This window comes from Cynoglossus semilaevis, chromosome 1, assembly GCF_000523025.1.
Source record: "Cynoglossus semilaevis isolate Cse_v1.0 chromosome 1, Cse_v1.0, whole genome shotgun sequence".
Lineage (NCBI taxonomy): Eukaryota > Metazoa > Chordata > Actinopteri > Pleuronectiformes > Cynoglossidae > Cynoglossus > Cynoglossus semilaevis.
Window position 1 is genome coordinate 14,251,482 of NC_024307.1, and position 16,207 is coordinate 14,267,688.

Here is a 16,207-nt window from a genome sequence, read left to right on the forward strand (position 1 = left end):
CTTAAGATTTCCCTCATTTACATTCTGTCATATTATGAGAGGATAGTTCCTAATTTGAGGTCCAGAGACTTAATAAAAGGAGCGTGAAAGACTTCATTTAGAAGCACAAGTCACAGCACCAGTCCAAGCCACCGTCCATTCAGTCTTAACTGTGTCCAGGTTATGTGTTAAAATGTCATTTTTACTACGTCATATCATTTTAATGCAGGTTTTCTATGGTGGCCACAGCCTGGAGGTTTCACAAAACCAAACTGTCCTCTCCTCTGTGATGACTATGTGGTAAATGATAGGATATTATTACAGGAGTAAAATACTGAGGTCAGGTTCAAAACCAGGGCCTAATGCAGCATTAAAGCAGCAGCAGTGAGTGGAGATAATGGAGGCCACTTTAGCATCAAGACCTCGTGATTCAATTTTAATTTATGGATGAAAGTTTGACTTAATTTCCTCAACAAAAATACAAGGGTTCAACTCGTCCTTTGAATTTTATTTTTAGCAAACGTTTAATGTTTGTTAAAGTTAATGTATTAACTTTATTTAAATATAGTTCTAGTGTTTTTTATTTTAAGGAGACGTACTGTCATAAAAAAATAAAAAGCAAGCTTTTTCACTTTTAAAGGTTTTAAATTTGACTCAGGAAGCAAAAAACATTTTCTTTTCTCGTTGTTTGTGCTTTGCACATTTTTTAACTGTTCTCAAAATTCACTGCCTTTGGATTTTTGGTAAAAACAAAACCGTGACAAAAATTAAATATATCTCAAATCCCACACTGTATTTGCAAAAATATACGTCTTTAATCTGGACTTTTTGTATTTGTTAAAATTATGTTAGTAACACGGTTAGAAGGTTTAGAATAATTTTACAATCAGAACTCTGACAAAACACTTTGTTTACTTATGTACCATATACTTTATAATAAGAAATTGAAAATGTTAAAATTATAAAAGTTAAAATACATTTGAATCAGTTCTGCATAAGAGAAATAAAAAATATTTCCTTTTAATGTGAAGAGTCAAAACAAAACAGTTTCGAGATTCAGGTTCATACTGGGAGATTAAAAAACATAAGAATTTTCTTATTTTTAATGTTTTTTTTTTAATTCTTTACCATGTATGTGGTTCTAATTCACATCAGCGGAAGGAGTGCAATGTTTTGAAAATGAAAATAACGATAATCATACAAATAACCTGTAATAAAAGTAATAATAGAATTATTAATGTTTTACTTCATTACTTTTTCAGTTATCGACAAACGGCTAATTAATATCGACGTTTCCTGGACAATACGTATAGTTTTTTTCGCGGGTAAGTGAGAAGTTTCAAAACAGAGCGTTTGAAATGAATTGACGTCATAGAATTGCTGTCTCTAAATCTATAATAATCTGTAAAGCCACAACATTTCATCGTTTATGTAGCCTACACACGTATATATGTTTTTTATTTTTTTATTTCAGTCACGTGGCTGCCATGTACGCGGGGTTAAATTACACCTGCGGGAGAAAATAACCGCAGCTGAAATCGCACGTCTTTATCTCTGTGTCACATTATTTACCCTTCAAGAACCTGGTTCTTATCAGGTGACAGGGCAGCAGGTCAAATATAATCATGTGTCACAGGTTAAACGCCGTTTACCTTTTCAAAAATAACATTGCTGACGTCATTCGTGTTTAAATGTGGTTTTGGTCTTTAGAGAAAAAATACAAAAACAAAAACAAAAAAACGTTCTTGTTGTCAAAGGAATGAAATGGACTTTGAATGATTGGTGACTGACGTCAGAGTCCAGCAGCTCGACGCTGTTTTCCCTCAGTTCTCTGATAGATCGTCGGTTAATCAGCTGATAGCAAACACGGGGCCGCGATGTTTGGTCAGGGATTTTCATCGATAAGCTGCAGCGATGTGTGTGTGTGTTTGTTTGACGTTAGGACCTGGAATCAACACACACACACACACACACGAGAGAGAGAGACAGAGAGAGACCTCACCTTTTCTGACTCACCCAAAGGAAACACACACAGAAAGGGAAAATAAAGAGAGGAAACACACACACACACATATACACACACACCTAGTTTACTTCTTTAACGATAAGACTGAAAAAGAATAGGCGTGTGTGTGTTTGTGTGTGTGTGCGAGAGAGCGAGAGAGGAAGAGAGAGAGAGAGCCTGGTTGACTTATCTAAAAAAGGAAGAAAAAAGTAAAAATATTTACATTTTGAAATATATATACCGTATATAAAGACGAGGCATCTAAATCTCAATATCTTTCTGTAAATTCTGAATATTTTCTCTATGCAGGTGTTTGCTCATGTTAACGAACGTCTTAATATAAATGTTTTTTATTTAAATTACACCTCCTGGAGTCAAAATTAAACCTTCATTTTCTCTGACAAACACCCGATGACCGTCGTTGTTGTTTTGTTGTAGTTCTACATGTCAGTAACGGTCAATCATCTTCATCACCATCATCATCATCATCATCCACAGCTGCTCCCAAAACAACACAAACGCCACACAAACAGTTTGAATAATAAATCGTCATAAATCATCAGGGCCTGATGTAAAAAAAAGCCCGTGTGACTTGAGTCTAAATGTAATCTTTTTTTCTTTTTTTTTGGTTCGATGTTCAAAGTCCGTTTTAACGAAAAGACAACAAGTGTCGCCGTCCATGTTGAAAAGGAAAGAAAACAAACCGTTGGTTTGTTGTTTCGCCGAGAAGATTCTTTAATTAATTCGGCATCAACAAAGGAAAATAATACAAAATATCGACTTAGATGTAAAGAAGAAGAAATGAGCTGAAATGAGGGGGAAAATGTAAAAAAGACAGAAAAGGCCGAACAAAAAACGACGGACAATAAAACAATATAACGAGTCAAACCAGACAGACAGGCTAAATGCTAAGATGCTAGGAGAGAAAGGCGGAACAAACTACAACAAAGAAACATAAACGCGATATGAGAAAGTATTTGGGTTCAAAATGGAGCAAATAAAAAATATACAGGAATACGAAATTAGGGCGGGATAAAAAAATGGAATAAGCGGGAAAATAATACGAGGAGAAAGAATGTTCCAGATCCAAGGGAAATTTTAGAAGTGGAAGAAAGAAAGCAAAAAGGGAAAAAACAAACAAACATCAAAAGCCAAAATAACTGAAAATATGGAAAGGGAAAAAATAAAAATAAAATAAAAGCAGAATATGTAGATATTTAAATCCTCAGAGGAATGCAGTTTTTTTAAGTTAAGCATATTTGAGATTAAATCAATTATGAAAGTTTTCGCTGCACTGTTTTTTTTGTTTGTTTTGTTTTGTTTTATTTTTGTTGTTTTTTTTAAGCGAAAAATATACACACAACCCCATAACACTGGACGTTTCTTTCTTATAAATGTTCTGAAGGAGCTTCTCCATCTTTTGGGGAAGTTTTTGAATCTTTTGAAAGAATGACTCTACGTCTTGATAAATGTAATCAAATTATTACATATATTTCAAAACATACAAGTAAATATTGTTCCTAAAGGATTGGATAAAACGTGTGCAAAACCACTGCAAATTATACAAATTGCTGGAATTTTTGTGTTGAAACGATACGGAGGAAAGTTGTAATAATTTATAAGGACGCGTCAAAATCTGATGCTTTTTCACCAATAACATCGCACGGAAAAAAAATAAATAAGAATGAAAAAATAAAGATTTTGGTGTGTTAAACGTTTCCATAATTTATTAATAGGACTGAATCTGTAGTAGGTCAAATATCTATATAAGTTACAAACCAAATAAAACGAGTACAAATACGAGTGAAACGACAACAAACCGTCAGAAACTCTGTACAACAGACAGGAGCTAAAGTCCATGGTCTTTTACAGAAATATGTACAACCTAGATCTACGGCTTACAGGACATTCTATCATAGATCAGGCGTCAGCTGATGGCCTTGGTGTGTTCGGGAAAGTGGAGAGGAATCGAACAGCACCCATACTGAGCGGTGCCGCAGTTCATATGTGCACGGCTCCTGTTTCACTGCTGGGTTCTTCCCTTGATTATAATTTACATAAATAAATCCCAAAGACTTCCACATCCACAGTTTCTGGAGTTTTGTTTTTTTTTTTTCTATTCCCAAAAGAAACAGGGGAAAATATTGGACTTGTTTAAAGAAGCGCTGCGCCGCACATTTACACTGCATTTTGTTTGTTTTCTTCTTCTCCTTCTCAGGTTCCGACCGTTTGTCACCACGTCCTGCCGTACAACAGGGCCGAACACTGCAGGGCGGAGCCGTACTCCGAGCCCGGGGAGTTGAGGTGGGACAGGCCGGACACCTGGCCCTGAAGGACGGACGGACTGGAGGAGTGCGGTGCCAGGTCTGGAGAGTGACCCGTGCTCCCCACCTGCTGCTGTTGGCTCTGGTGCTGGTTCTGGTGGTGGCTCTGGTGCTGTCCGAGCACGGACGTGTTGTTGGACATGATCATGACGTTCGCCGCCTGCTGGTGGTGCGTCTGCGAGGAGGCCGAGGACGAGGCCGTGTGGCCGGTGCCTTGGCACGGTTTGCCGTCCTTCACCAGCACCGGTACCGCCACCCTGCGCGGCGACTGCTGCTGCTGCTGCTGCTGCTGACAGGAGCCGCTCTCCTGCTGCATCTGCTGCTGGGACGCCTTGTCCTTGGCCTGTCTCTTCATCTTGTAGCGGTGGTTCTGGAACCAGATCTTGACCTGGGTCGGGGTGAGGTGGATCATGCTGGCCAGGTGCTCCCTCTCCGGCGCCGACAGGTACTTCTGCTGCTTGAAGCGTCGCTCCAGCTCGTACACCTGCGCCTGGGAGAAGAGAACGCGCCTCTTCCTCCTCGGGGTGCTGGACAGAGAGCCCATACTTTTACCCACGTCTGCCAGGGAGCTGAGGCTGCCCATGCTGCCCATGTTCATGCCCGAGGAAGAGCCCATGAAGCGGGAAACTAAGGAGGAAGACACATGGAAAATAACTCTTAAGGCTGGGAGAGTCACTTTTGGCTGTCGACTGTTTTCAGGACTCGCTACAGCCGAGGATTCGGCACAGGTTTTACGCACGGAGCCCAGAGTGGGTTTCAGGGTTAGGGGTTCGATTTGATCCTACCTATTATTTTTCTGAGCCTGGAGGTAAAAAATCTGTCATAAAATATGGTTATATTTACTATGACTTGGTTTGGTGGATAAAAGTATATTTTTAAAGTCGGTGAGAAAGAACTGAAGGTGACTAAACAATATTTGCATTTTCACGCACAATATGACTCTGGTGTTTTTACATATATATATATTCGTATCCACGAGTCCAGATTCATAAGTAACCAAAGTAATAAATAAATGCAAAGAGATGAAGGAATTTAACATCAGACAAAGTCAAGACGGGTGTCAATAAATGATCTCAGAAAAATGATTAGACTCTTCGACAAATGTTGCCCTAAACTTGGAGACAATCCTCTAAGGTGTAAATTCGTCAGGATAGATGCCGTTGGAGATTCCACATCTTTACGCACGACCAGAAATGGCACCGGTGTGCCAGGCTTTGCTCAGACTGTACTCACTGGTGGAGAAGCGCGGGTCCGGGTTGGCTCCGTACCAGCCGGTGGCCGTGGCGCTGCCCCTCATGCCGTCCTGGTAGGACGGAAGGTCGCCCATGTTGCCCAGGTTGCCGTTGCAGTATCCGCCCATGGCCGTGTGCGACAGCTGGGAGACACCTGCCGCAGTCATGTGGTAGGCGGCCGTGGACACGGAGCCGTTGTGGCCCATGTGGTGCTGCTGCATGGCCGCCTGAGAGACCTGCGGCTGCCGGTAGGAGGTGAGCGGTGCCCCCAAGTTGTTGTTCTCCATACTTAATTTCTTATAGCTCTCCTCAAGGGGACTCAAGATATCGGAAACAGAAAAAGGAGTCGTATGCTTAGGGCTCATCGACATTGTTCTGGGGCTGGAGAGGGAAAATTAGGAGGCAAGGCAATCTCTCCGTCTTTTTTTTTTTTTTTTTCTTTTTTCTCTTTTCCGTTTTGGCCAAATCTCCTCTCTCTGGTTGCTTGTTGTCTCAGCGTCGATCCTTGCTTGATGAAGACGTAGGAGAGAGCGCCTCAAGTCCGCCTTAATTGGATGGAGTGGGAGCTCTATGCTGGCTTTGGTTTGTTTTAGAGCCTGGTGCCAGGTTTAAGGCGACCATCAGAGGCGGGGCATCGACACAATACAGAAAACAAGCCCCGACCCGAGCCTCCCTTCTCTCCTCTTTCCGTGCGTAATTTCACTTTTTCACTAAGCAGACGTGCGCTCGCGCACTCACTCCAACTTAGCAGATGACAGACGCGCGGGGATGCATGTATTCATGCATGAAGCAGAGGATGCAGGGTGAGGAGTGCGCACCAGGAGCTGACCACTGCATCTCCTCCTCCTCCTCCTCCTCCTCCTCTTCCTCCTCCTGCAGCTGCAGCATCTGGAGTTTGACGCACTTGTTGCTGCAGCCGCATCTTTTTCTTTTTTTCTTTCTTTCTTTTTTTTTTTTTTTAACCACAATGCACTTTATTAACTGTAGTGATGTTGACGAGGGCCTCTTGATGAAAGGAGGCCTGAATGTGTGGACTTGAGAGTTTGGAGAAGCACCTCCTCACTTTGAACTCCTGACTTTTAATGGCCACGAGAGGCCTCCACTCGGTGATTGCGGGATTGTTTGTGTTGCGCCTTATCGTACACTTAGACATGCAAAAGTGCACTCGCCTGCAGGGAAATTGACTGATACTGATAAGTAAATAAATACACACATCCGCGTGTGTAAAGAGACTGCGTCAATCATTAACCCCTCCTCTCTATTCGACTATTTCTGATATGATTGGACCGAAACAGCATGGTTACTGAATTCAAAGACACAGACACACGCCTGTGAAAAATAAATACATAAACATTATTATTATTATTATTATTGTTATTATTAATATTATTACGTTTTACAAAATTAATATCAGATTTTATTTTTATATTTTAAAGATGTGTTTTTTAAATTTTGTTTCACAAAATAAAGACACTGACGACCTAGATCTATTCTATTCTATTCTATTCTATTCTTTTCTATTCTATATTGCTAATGGTGTAGCTGAAATACATTTTAATACTAAACAGAGGAATTAATACCTTTGTTTATGGTTTGAAAATAACTGAAGACAACTGGTTCTCTTCGTGCCAGGTGGTGAGGTGGGGGTTGTTCATCACCATATAACTACACAATTTACTTCAGTTTGTTAATTAAAAAAAAAGTATCATTTGAGCTAGTTTCTCACAGTGCACACATAAAACAAAAGTTGTATCCTTTGAGCTAGTTTCTCACAGTGCACACATTTATGTTGATTTAATATATTTTTTTAAATGGTTAAATCATTTTTCTGGTATATTTTTGTTTGATTTTGCACATGTCAATTTATCTGTGCAGACAACAACGTGTCAAACATTTAAATACCAAAGTAACTAGGTAGCACATATACATTACAGTAATGTGTGAACAAATATTTATAGTAGCACTTATACAGACTCTTACATCTCTGTTAATCATGTTGAGTCACCTCCTTCCTAACACCGTCACCTCTATCTAGGAAATATGGAAATGATGTTTTATCAACGCTCTAACGGCTGCTCTTATCATTTTTCAGCGCTGAAACATTTGACTGTTCTTTTGTCTTATTAATGCCCCCCTGTGTGTGTATAAGGGAGTGCAATCTTTCAAAACTGCATCACTGAGAGGCATGTGCCCAACATCAGGATGGTAGGAAATGTTGAGTTAGATGGCGTTCTGTGCTGTGGGGGCTGTATGCATGATGAACAAAAGTGGGCTGAGAACAGATCCCTGAGGAACTCCACATGTCTCTACACTCATTTCTGTGTGGTTTTTTGGTTTTAGTTACAGTTTTGTTGTGTTTGTTTTTTATGGTCTGTATTGTCATTGTACCACGGGGATACAACGAAACTGAGCCACTTCTGAAACAGGTTTTAGTTTTGACGAAAAGAAACAACTTTTTCCACTCAAGTGCTCAGGTTGACATTCAGGCTGTAATTATCAAACATTGTTTTTTTTAAAAGTCAATAATTAAATTTAATTTGCCTTCATCAAGAAATGAAGAGAAATTGTTTCACTCCTTAAACAGAAGGTACAAATCAAAAGAAAAAAAAACATGATTGCTGATGTTGATCCTCATCTATATATCATGGTCATTATCTTCATCATCATCATCATCTTCATCAGCATCATTGTCCTCATCATTACATCACCATCATTATCTTCATCCTCAGCATCATCAAATCACAATCATCATCATCATCACCATTGTCTTCCTCAGCCATCCACCATCACTATCTCCATCATCGCCATCACTATCTTCATCATCGCCATCACTATCTTCATCATTGTCATAATCACCATCATCATAAATATCACTATCTCCATCAACGTCATCACTATCTTCATCATCCTCATCCTCATCAGCTCTGTCTTGTCGCTGCTGTTTATTTTGGCCTGTTTACATGTTTTATTTACATCTGCGTCAGTTTCTTCTGCACTGCTTTTAAAAAGCCCTGTGCAGACGCACCACAACAAGCCGTATCCTCCCATTACCCTTCAATTATGTCTAATGAAGCCACGATGCCACATATGAACCAGGGCCTCAACAGCATAGTTCAAATCAACTGCGTTGATGATAGCTGAGCTCATTTACAGGCCATATCATCACAAACACTCCAGATTACTGCGGGTTTCCAGGTACAGCTCGCCCATGCCTTCCTTTACTCCCCTCTGTCCTTAATTACGGAATATTTTGCGAGACGTTCTTAATCATCTAAATCAGTACCTTTCCCCTGCTATGGCACATAGCAATTATGGCCAATTAGTGGTAATTAGTCCTAATTCCTGAGCCTAATGAGGACAGTGTGAAGTGGAAGGTATGGGGCATGGAGCCTTTTGTGATCAGGGCTGCAGCTCGTTGTTTATCGGCTGATTAGTTCATGATATGGTTCGAGTTAAGACAGAAGGAAATTAGTGCAGTACCAAAGAAAAACAAAAGAAAAATCACTTGTTGTTCACATGCCCGCACTCAAAAATTAATTTCTTTTAAAGGAGTTCCACAGCAAATATCTGTGTTTCTCATTTCCGTTTGCTGTTCTTACCTGAAACGTTTGAAACTTTTCTGTGTTCAGACACAGCTGGTGATCTGCACGGAGAGAACGGTGAAAACAAACACAAAGAATTAATTATATTAGATTATTATGATCTGAGTGTTGTGTTGTAATAAATGAGTGAGACTGAGTGAGTCAGTCAAGTCCAACTTTTTAAATCTGCAGATTTATTAGCAGAGAACAGTAACTGCTCGAGGTCGTGCACACGAAGGACACGGACATATACACAGATGTAGAATGATATATGAATAAAATAAAAAAACATTCTTGAAAAAAGACCCCTTATAAGAAGAAATATGTGATATTTAGTAAATAACTATTTCTATAATTTTATATTAGGGGTTGAAAAATTAGCAACAAAGTAAGATAAGCCAAGGTGAGGTAAAAAAAAAGTGAGAAGTTCACTTTAAGTTCATTTACCATCAGTCCAGGAACAGCTCAAGCCTAAAAATGACTAAACATTGGCTCAGACAAAGCTTTAAATTAGCAAAATGCTAATTAAACATAAGTGCAGAAATAGCTAATGTTAGCCAAACAATTTTTCAACAAATGTTCAGCAATAGGTCAAAGTTCACCTAAAGAATACTAACTGTTGAGTCAGATGAAGACAAAGGTTGTCCAAACACTGAGCCAAAAGCTAAGAGTCAGGCAGATGTCTTTTTAAAAATAATAATAATTTAAAATAATGAGCAGAATTGGACAGACAATGATTTAACTACCATTATAAGGGTATTTTGGAAAAATAAAAACAAAATGTCCTACCTTGGTGGTGGGCCATATAAAAAGAAGACATTGGCCCTAGGAAAGCCATTCCAGGTGCCACACTTGGGCCCCAGGCCGGACTTTAGACCTACCTAGACCAAATGGAGCAAAGTTTGCATTAACAAATATGAAGGTTAATATTTTTTGTGTAACACTTGAGATCTTGAATTAAAAAGTGAATCCATTTTGAGGGTCATGTGTTACTTTTTAAAATGTATATTGATTTCTGATCATGTGACACAGTATTATGATGACAATCCTCACCTTCAGTTGTACTGAAACTAAAGCCAACTGTTCAAACACAGCAGTAATTCCAGCGGCCACTTCTGACTGAGATCAGCCATGTTTCTGTCTCCAGTCAGAAGGAGCTCCACTCTAACAAGTAGTAAAGCCGAGTGCGACCCCTGGTGGTTCCACCTATGGCTGTAGCCTGTGACCCTAAGAAAACTCTTCATTTGGGTGGGAGACTTGGTTTGAAAAATCATACCATGTCTTATAGCGCCATCTGGTGGATCAAAAATACCAATTAATTTGCTGGAAAAGAGAACACTGTCACCAAACCTGAACATATGGTGTAAAAGGTTTCATCACCTTATAAGGAGTTGTATTGACACATTAAACTATGAAATACAAGAAGAGTACTGTGGTAAAGTTTAATCAGGCAGTACACTCAGAATACTTTAGTTTATATCTATGACTCATCCAAATACTTAAATATCAGATAATAAACAGCACACACGTGTATATATAACATGGTTATGGCAGCAGTCAGCACGCCTACCTTGCAAGCAGAGAGTCCTGGGTTCGATTCCCACGGGAAACACATGCTTGGCACCTCCAAGAGTCAGCCTGTTGTAGTAGATCTGCTGAGAACACAGAAGTAGTAGTAGTAGTAGTAGTAGTAGTAGTAGTAGTAGTAGTAGTAGTAGTAGTAGTAGTAGTAGTAGTAGTAGTAGTAGTAGTAGTAGTAGTAGTAGTAGTAGTAGTAGTAGTAGTAGTAGTAGTAGTAGTAGTAGTAGTAGTAGTAGTAGTAGAAGTAGTAGTAGTAGTAGTAGTTTTAATAGTAATATTAATAATACTGCTGATGTTTATTGTGTTATAATGTCAATATTATTAATAGCAGGTGTTAATATTTGTCACATTATTAATTACTATACTTCACTAACTTCTAGTTGTGTTTGCATTTCCATTTCCCTGACCTCTTCAGACTGTCTTAGAGTTTTTCTCTCGGCTCTCGACCTTTCAGAAATGACACGCTCCGCGGTGAAAGACACAGGTGAGGAGTTCTACGGGAGCCTAGTTGGACAAACTGATGTGTAGAGCGGTAGCAAATGGATTTTAAGTAGGACAAGTAGTACTTCCATTTGGAGGTATTTGAGCCTAATGTTCTGGTCACCAGTCTCCCCCTGTGGCCCGCTTTATGTGGACCTTATTAGTGTCCTTAAAAGGGCCCCGGGGACAGAGCAGTGAGTATAAGTTTAGGATGGGCAGTCTGTTACCATCCCATACTATTCACACAATTCTTCTCAGCAACTTAAAACACCAATGGCAACCCCTAAAAGCCTGTCTTTGTCAGCATTATGCTCTAAAACTCCATTGTGCAGTTAAAGCTCATAAATTTGTCGCAGGGACTGATTAAACATCACGGGAATTGAAACACTAAAGATTTTGTCTTCGTCCCTTTTGGCCCCGGGACAATGGTCCATTCACTGGGGGACGCACAGACAAAAAGAGTGTTTAAGGGAAGATGCAGCGAGCTGAGGGGTTCAGCCAGTCCCCTCCATATGTGATACAAGGTGGCCCCAGAGCGGGGGACAAAGGACCAGGTGACAGGGACGATGGGCTGCGGGGTCACAGGACGAGCAAACAACATTATAGTGGGCGTGAAAAGCAGAAGACCCCCCTCGTCACCCATGAAATACTGATATGATTTTAAACACTGCAGCAGATTCTTCATTAGAGGACAGGGGTGGAGCAGGGGGTGGGGGGGGGGATTTAATATCGTAAAAACACCCAAGGACCAAACGTCCCTGAGAATCAAGACTTCAGTCGAACAAACACATTTAAGCGGATTAACACGTTCACAAGATCAACTAGTAACTCATTAAGTTACCAGTTAAATTATTAACTGTTAAAGGAATACAATTATACAAAATTTTACAAAATAATTTTCCTTTTCTCCTCTGTTTTATTTCGATATAAAACTGTTGCTTGTAAAACACACAAACAAACATTCTAATGCATTCTAATTATCCAGATGGAGCTAAAGGTTAGCATAATTATGGATGAAAGCTAGTCAAATACATATGCATAGTATATAAAATGGCTAATGCTAATGGGCTGAGCTATGGCCCCTGAGCTATTACAAACATTTCAAGTTAGGTTTATTTACCTTTTAGCTGCTGCAGTCTGCTGAAGTGTAACCAAACATGAACCCTAGTACGTAATGGTTAGCACAATTAGGCTAACGTTAGCCACACATAGTGAATAAAAATAGTAATAAAATGAGGCTAAAGAGAGAGGTCAGAGTTATGGACCAGAAGCAGCTACAGAGGAGTTTAAACCAGGCACGTCATTAGCTACAATTGTTAACTATTAGCTTAAAGTTACACTGAAACACAGCTAAAAGTTAGCAAAAAAGGCTAATGTGACCTCAGAAACTGTTATAAAAAGTCATCTCCCACTCCGTTCTCTCGTGCCTTCATTTCAGCCTGTTGCACACACACACACACACACAGAGAGATCGTCTTCACATCAGTCTTACAGTACCAAACCAGTGTAACAGAATAACAAAAGGGAATTGTGTCAAAGTGAAAAAGCAGCTCCCGGCTCCAGACGACAGCTCAGAGATGTTTACTGCTGCTTCTATTCTTATGCTTAAACAAATCCACTGCCTTTAACATTGGTGTTTGCTCAGCTTTTAGCTGCATAATTAGCTTCTGTTACCATCAGAAAAGGCTCCCAGGCCTCGGCCCTGTGTCACAGGCAGCCACTCAGTTTACTCTCCACTAATTAGATTCATTTTAGACTAAATTATTATATTTTAAACTCTGACTCTCAGATTTAGTTTACGTCCACTGAAAAAACACTCTACGTTTAATTTAGCAAACGGCTAAAAGTGTGTTTGAGTCAAATATTTAAAAGCCCAGACATTGTTCCGCTTATCAAAATAGTTGAAAACGTGTTAATTTAGTTTGTGTTTGTTTACTGTGAAGAAAATGAGAAAAAACTAAATAAAATGTAAATGAATTGACTTTTATATAATACAAACAAAAAAGATGAAAATGTTTATCAGTTTCATCTGTGTTTCCATTCTTATATGTTGTGCTAAAAAATATTTACAGTCCAATTAAAAGTCCAATTCAATTTCCTTTCAAATCAGTTTAAATAATTTGAAAAAATAAAACTAAAAACTGCAGCAAAAAATCAATCATTGAAAACAAAAATCTGCTGTTAATTTTACTGCATAGATTCTACAACCAAGTAAAAGTAAAGTATATTAAAAATGCTTTAATTCTTTGCAACATGAAGCTGGGAATCATATAAAGGAAAAAACCTACAGATATAATAACTGGAAAATTAAACATATATATATATTTTAAAAAAATTAAAGACGTTATTTCAAAAGCGTTTAAAGCTGAATTTTAACAAAAAGATAAAACAAAATACAAGGAAAAACGTGTCATACAAAATAAGTGGTCATTCTTTATTAACAGTGTGTTGACAAATAGAAAACAGATTTTAAAAAAAAGTCAAATATTGAAGGAAAGTTTCCTAAAAGAAACAACATCACATGAATCCTCCTTCAGTCATATAATAATAATTAAAATAATTATAATAATTAAACAGAGTTTCTGCTACATGTTCTAGCGCCGCCTAACGCAGTCTAACGTCTGACACCAACAAAGGTTCTACACAAATATGTTCGGATCCAGTCCACATGTGGGTCTGCTGTCGGTGCAAAGTGTCCAGAAAAACTTGGGCTCCAAAGTTTTGGGGTCCAAATAAACCCATGTGGCCCAAATGGACCTGCCGACTGGGAAACATAGAAACATGACCTCAGTAGATAATGACAAATACACACACACAAAAAAAATATTAGGAAAGAAAAATAAAATAAAAATGTGCAAAACTCCATGTTGTTGTTGTTGTTGTTGTTGTTGTTGTTGCAGTTCTGGTGGTGAAGACCCTCAGTAAACATCTGAGCTCCTCCGACACCAGTCTGTGCCTCAGAGCGGATTCTCTTTAGTTTTTGTTTGTTTGTTTTCTTTCTGTTTTCTTGAGTTTTGTTTGTGTTTTAAAGCGGACTCCAGAAGTCTCTCCAGGCCAGTCTGGAGGCCGCGCTGGGAAAGTGCTGATACCTGGGAGGAAGCTGGTGCAGAGCCGGGTACGGCAGTGGGAACGGGACGGACTGAGAGTTCGGATGCAGAAACGCAGGTTTCTCCGAGTCCAGTACGCAGGTGTGAAAAGGTTTTCCATCCCGAACCAGGATCGGAACCACGAGTCTGCGCAAAACCGACGGATGCGCCATCAGCGCCGCGGCAGCGTCCGCGTCCTGCAGCGCGGCGCCGTCAGCGCGGCCCCGCTTCATCTTGTAGCGGTGGTTCTGGAACCAGATCTTCACCTGGGTCGGGGTGAGGCTGAGGAGCCGGGCCAGCTGCTCCCTCTCCGGGCCGGACAGGTACCGCTGCTGGCGGAAGCGTCGCTCCAGCTCCAGGGTCTGGGTCTTGGAGAACAGAACCCGGCGCTTTTTGTTCTTCTTGCTCTTGTCCGGGTCCAGAGAAGAATCGTCCGGTTTGGTGGAGTCTGGAGAAGCTTCGAGACTTCCTTCATCTGAAGCTGCAGGGGTTTTAGATGAACACATTAAAATCCACACGTAAAGGAAAGACGTGGGAATTACGCACAGAATTCTTCATCTGCTAAAGATGTTTTAAATCTCTGGATCACATGAGACGTGTTAGAATTAGCGGCCTCCTCCATCAGTGTGAGGATTTCAACTTGACTATGTTAAGACTCAGGTGCAGGGACACATCGGTGCTGGATCTGAACCTCCACCACAGTAGAAGACAGACTCACTCCCCTCTGCTTTACAGTTGTCTGTTTCCTTGACATTAAATATCAATTAAATTAACCAAACCGAAACCATCGATCAACACGAGCTCATCTTCTTCATCTATTTTCACCGTTCAGTCAAGGCTGAAAATACACTTTTCTTAAGGAAATATCTGCAAAATAGACGTTTAAAAAATGCTTTTTAATTTTTTAATTTTATTTTAACGTCAACTAGAGTAGATGCTGATACTTTAAATCAGCCGTTTTTGTAGAGAGGTTGTGATTTCCATGGCGCAACATCCGTCTGATTTCTACAGGGATGTAAACCTGTGGACCACGGACACATCGGCACGAGTCTGTAACTGGTTTCCTTGTTTAAAGGAAACTCATTCCCTTCAAGTGAACAACAACCCCTCAGCGTGTATTAGTGGAAAGTTCGCCTGTCTTTCACCCAGGAGGTTGCGAGTTTGAGTCCAAGGCCTCAACGCAGTTGACCGACAGCGTAGAAGACGCCGTAGTTTAGTTTAGTGATTAAACTAAAACACAGTGGATTCATCCAAACGTCTACTCACACATGCACGGGCTCCGATCGCAGTCGAACCAGGAGGTGTAAGGAGAGCTGGAGGAGCAGGAGGAGGAGGCGGAGGAGTAGGAGCGCGGCAGCGGCTCCGCTGCAGCAGCAGCAGCAGCAGCAGCAGCAGCCTGCTCGGGCAGATCCAGGATGCTCCTGACGGAAAAACTGAACTTGGTCGGTGCAGCCATCACCCGCGAATGAGTGTGTTTGTTTGTTTGTTTGTTTGTTTGTTGGAGAAGTAAACACACACTTGAGCTGAGACTGATCCAGAGAGACAGAAGAAAAACAGTCGCTGAGTGGATCCTCTTCACTGTCCAAACAGCAGCTCTGATCTGGAATCTGTTTACACAAACACCGCTCCTCCGGCCTTTTAAAGCCTCCTCCTCCTTCTTCACCTCCTCCTCCTCCTCCTCCTCCTCCTCCTCCTGTACTACCTGACTGGTTGGAGGATGCTGTCCTCCAATGATGGTGGAGGTGAGGAGGATGCAGAGAAGGAGAAAAAAAACACAGTGAACAAAGCGCGTTTAGGAAACACTCGTCATCATTCCAGCTACGTCCCTGTGTGACGTCACAGTGTGGGACACACAGCAGATAATGGGGATTGTTGGACCTGAATCACGTCTTGGGTGGCAAAGTGACAACAAGAGCCCCATCATCCCATCATCCCATCA

The 16,207-nt window shown here is 40.5% G+C and overlaps 2 protein-coding genes across 3 annotated transcripts in view; both read right to left on the bottom strand.

The window, feature by feature from the left end:
* Positions 1–1,062: 1,062 nt before the first annotated feature.
* nkx2.1 (NK2 homeobox 1) lies at positions 1,063–6,868 on the bottom strand. The gene is made up of 2 exons (XM_008312566.3): positions 5,542–6,868; positions 1,063–4,935 (listed from the first exon to the last, which is right to left on the bottom strand). The coding sequence occupies exons 1-2, from the start codon at positions 5,909–5,911 to the stop codon at positions 4,217–4,219; spliced, it is 1,089 nt and encodes a 362-aa protein (XP_008310788.1). The 5' UTR covers positions 5,912–6,868; the 3' UTR covers positions 1,063–4,216.
* Positions 6,869–13,614: 6,746 nt separating this feature from the next.
* The window catches only part of nkx2.9 (NK2 transcription factor related, locus 9 (Drosophila)), a 17,154-nt gene continuing 14,561 nt past the window's right edge, over positions 13,615–16,207 (bottom strand). Inside the window, exons 1-2 of one of the 2 annotated variants that reach the window (XM_008312577.3) lie at positions 15,535–16,193; positions 13,615–14,749 (exon numbers count right to left, since the gene is read on the bottom strand). In XM_008312577.3, coding sequence (XP_008310799.1) covers positions 14,208–14,749; positions 15,535–15,724 — 732 coding nt within the window. In that variant the 5' untranslated portion in view covers positions 15,725–16,193 and the 3' untranslated portion in view covers positions 13,615–14,207. Of the gene's footprint in view, positions 14,750–15,534; positions 16,194–16,207 lie in introns of those variants that run through there. The other variant, XR_001760102.2, reaches the window with a different exon arrangement.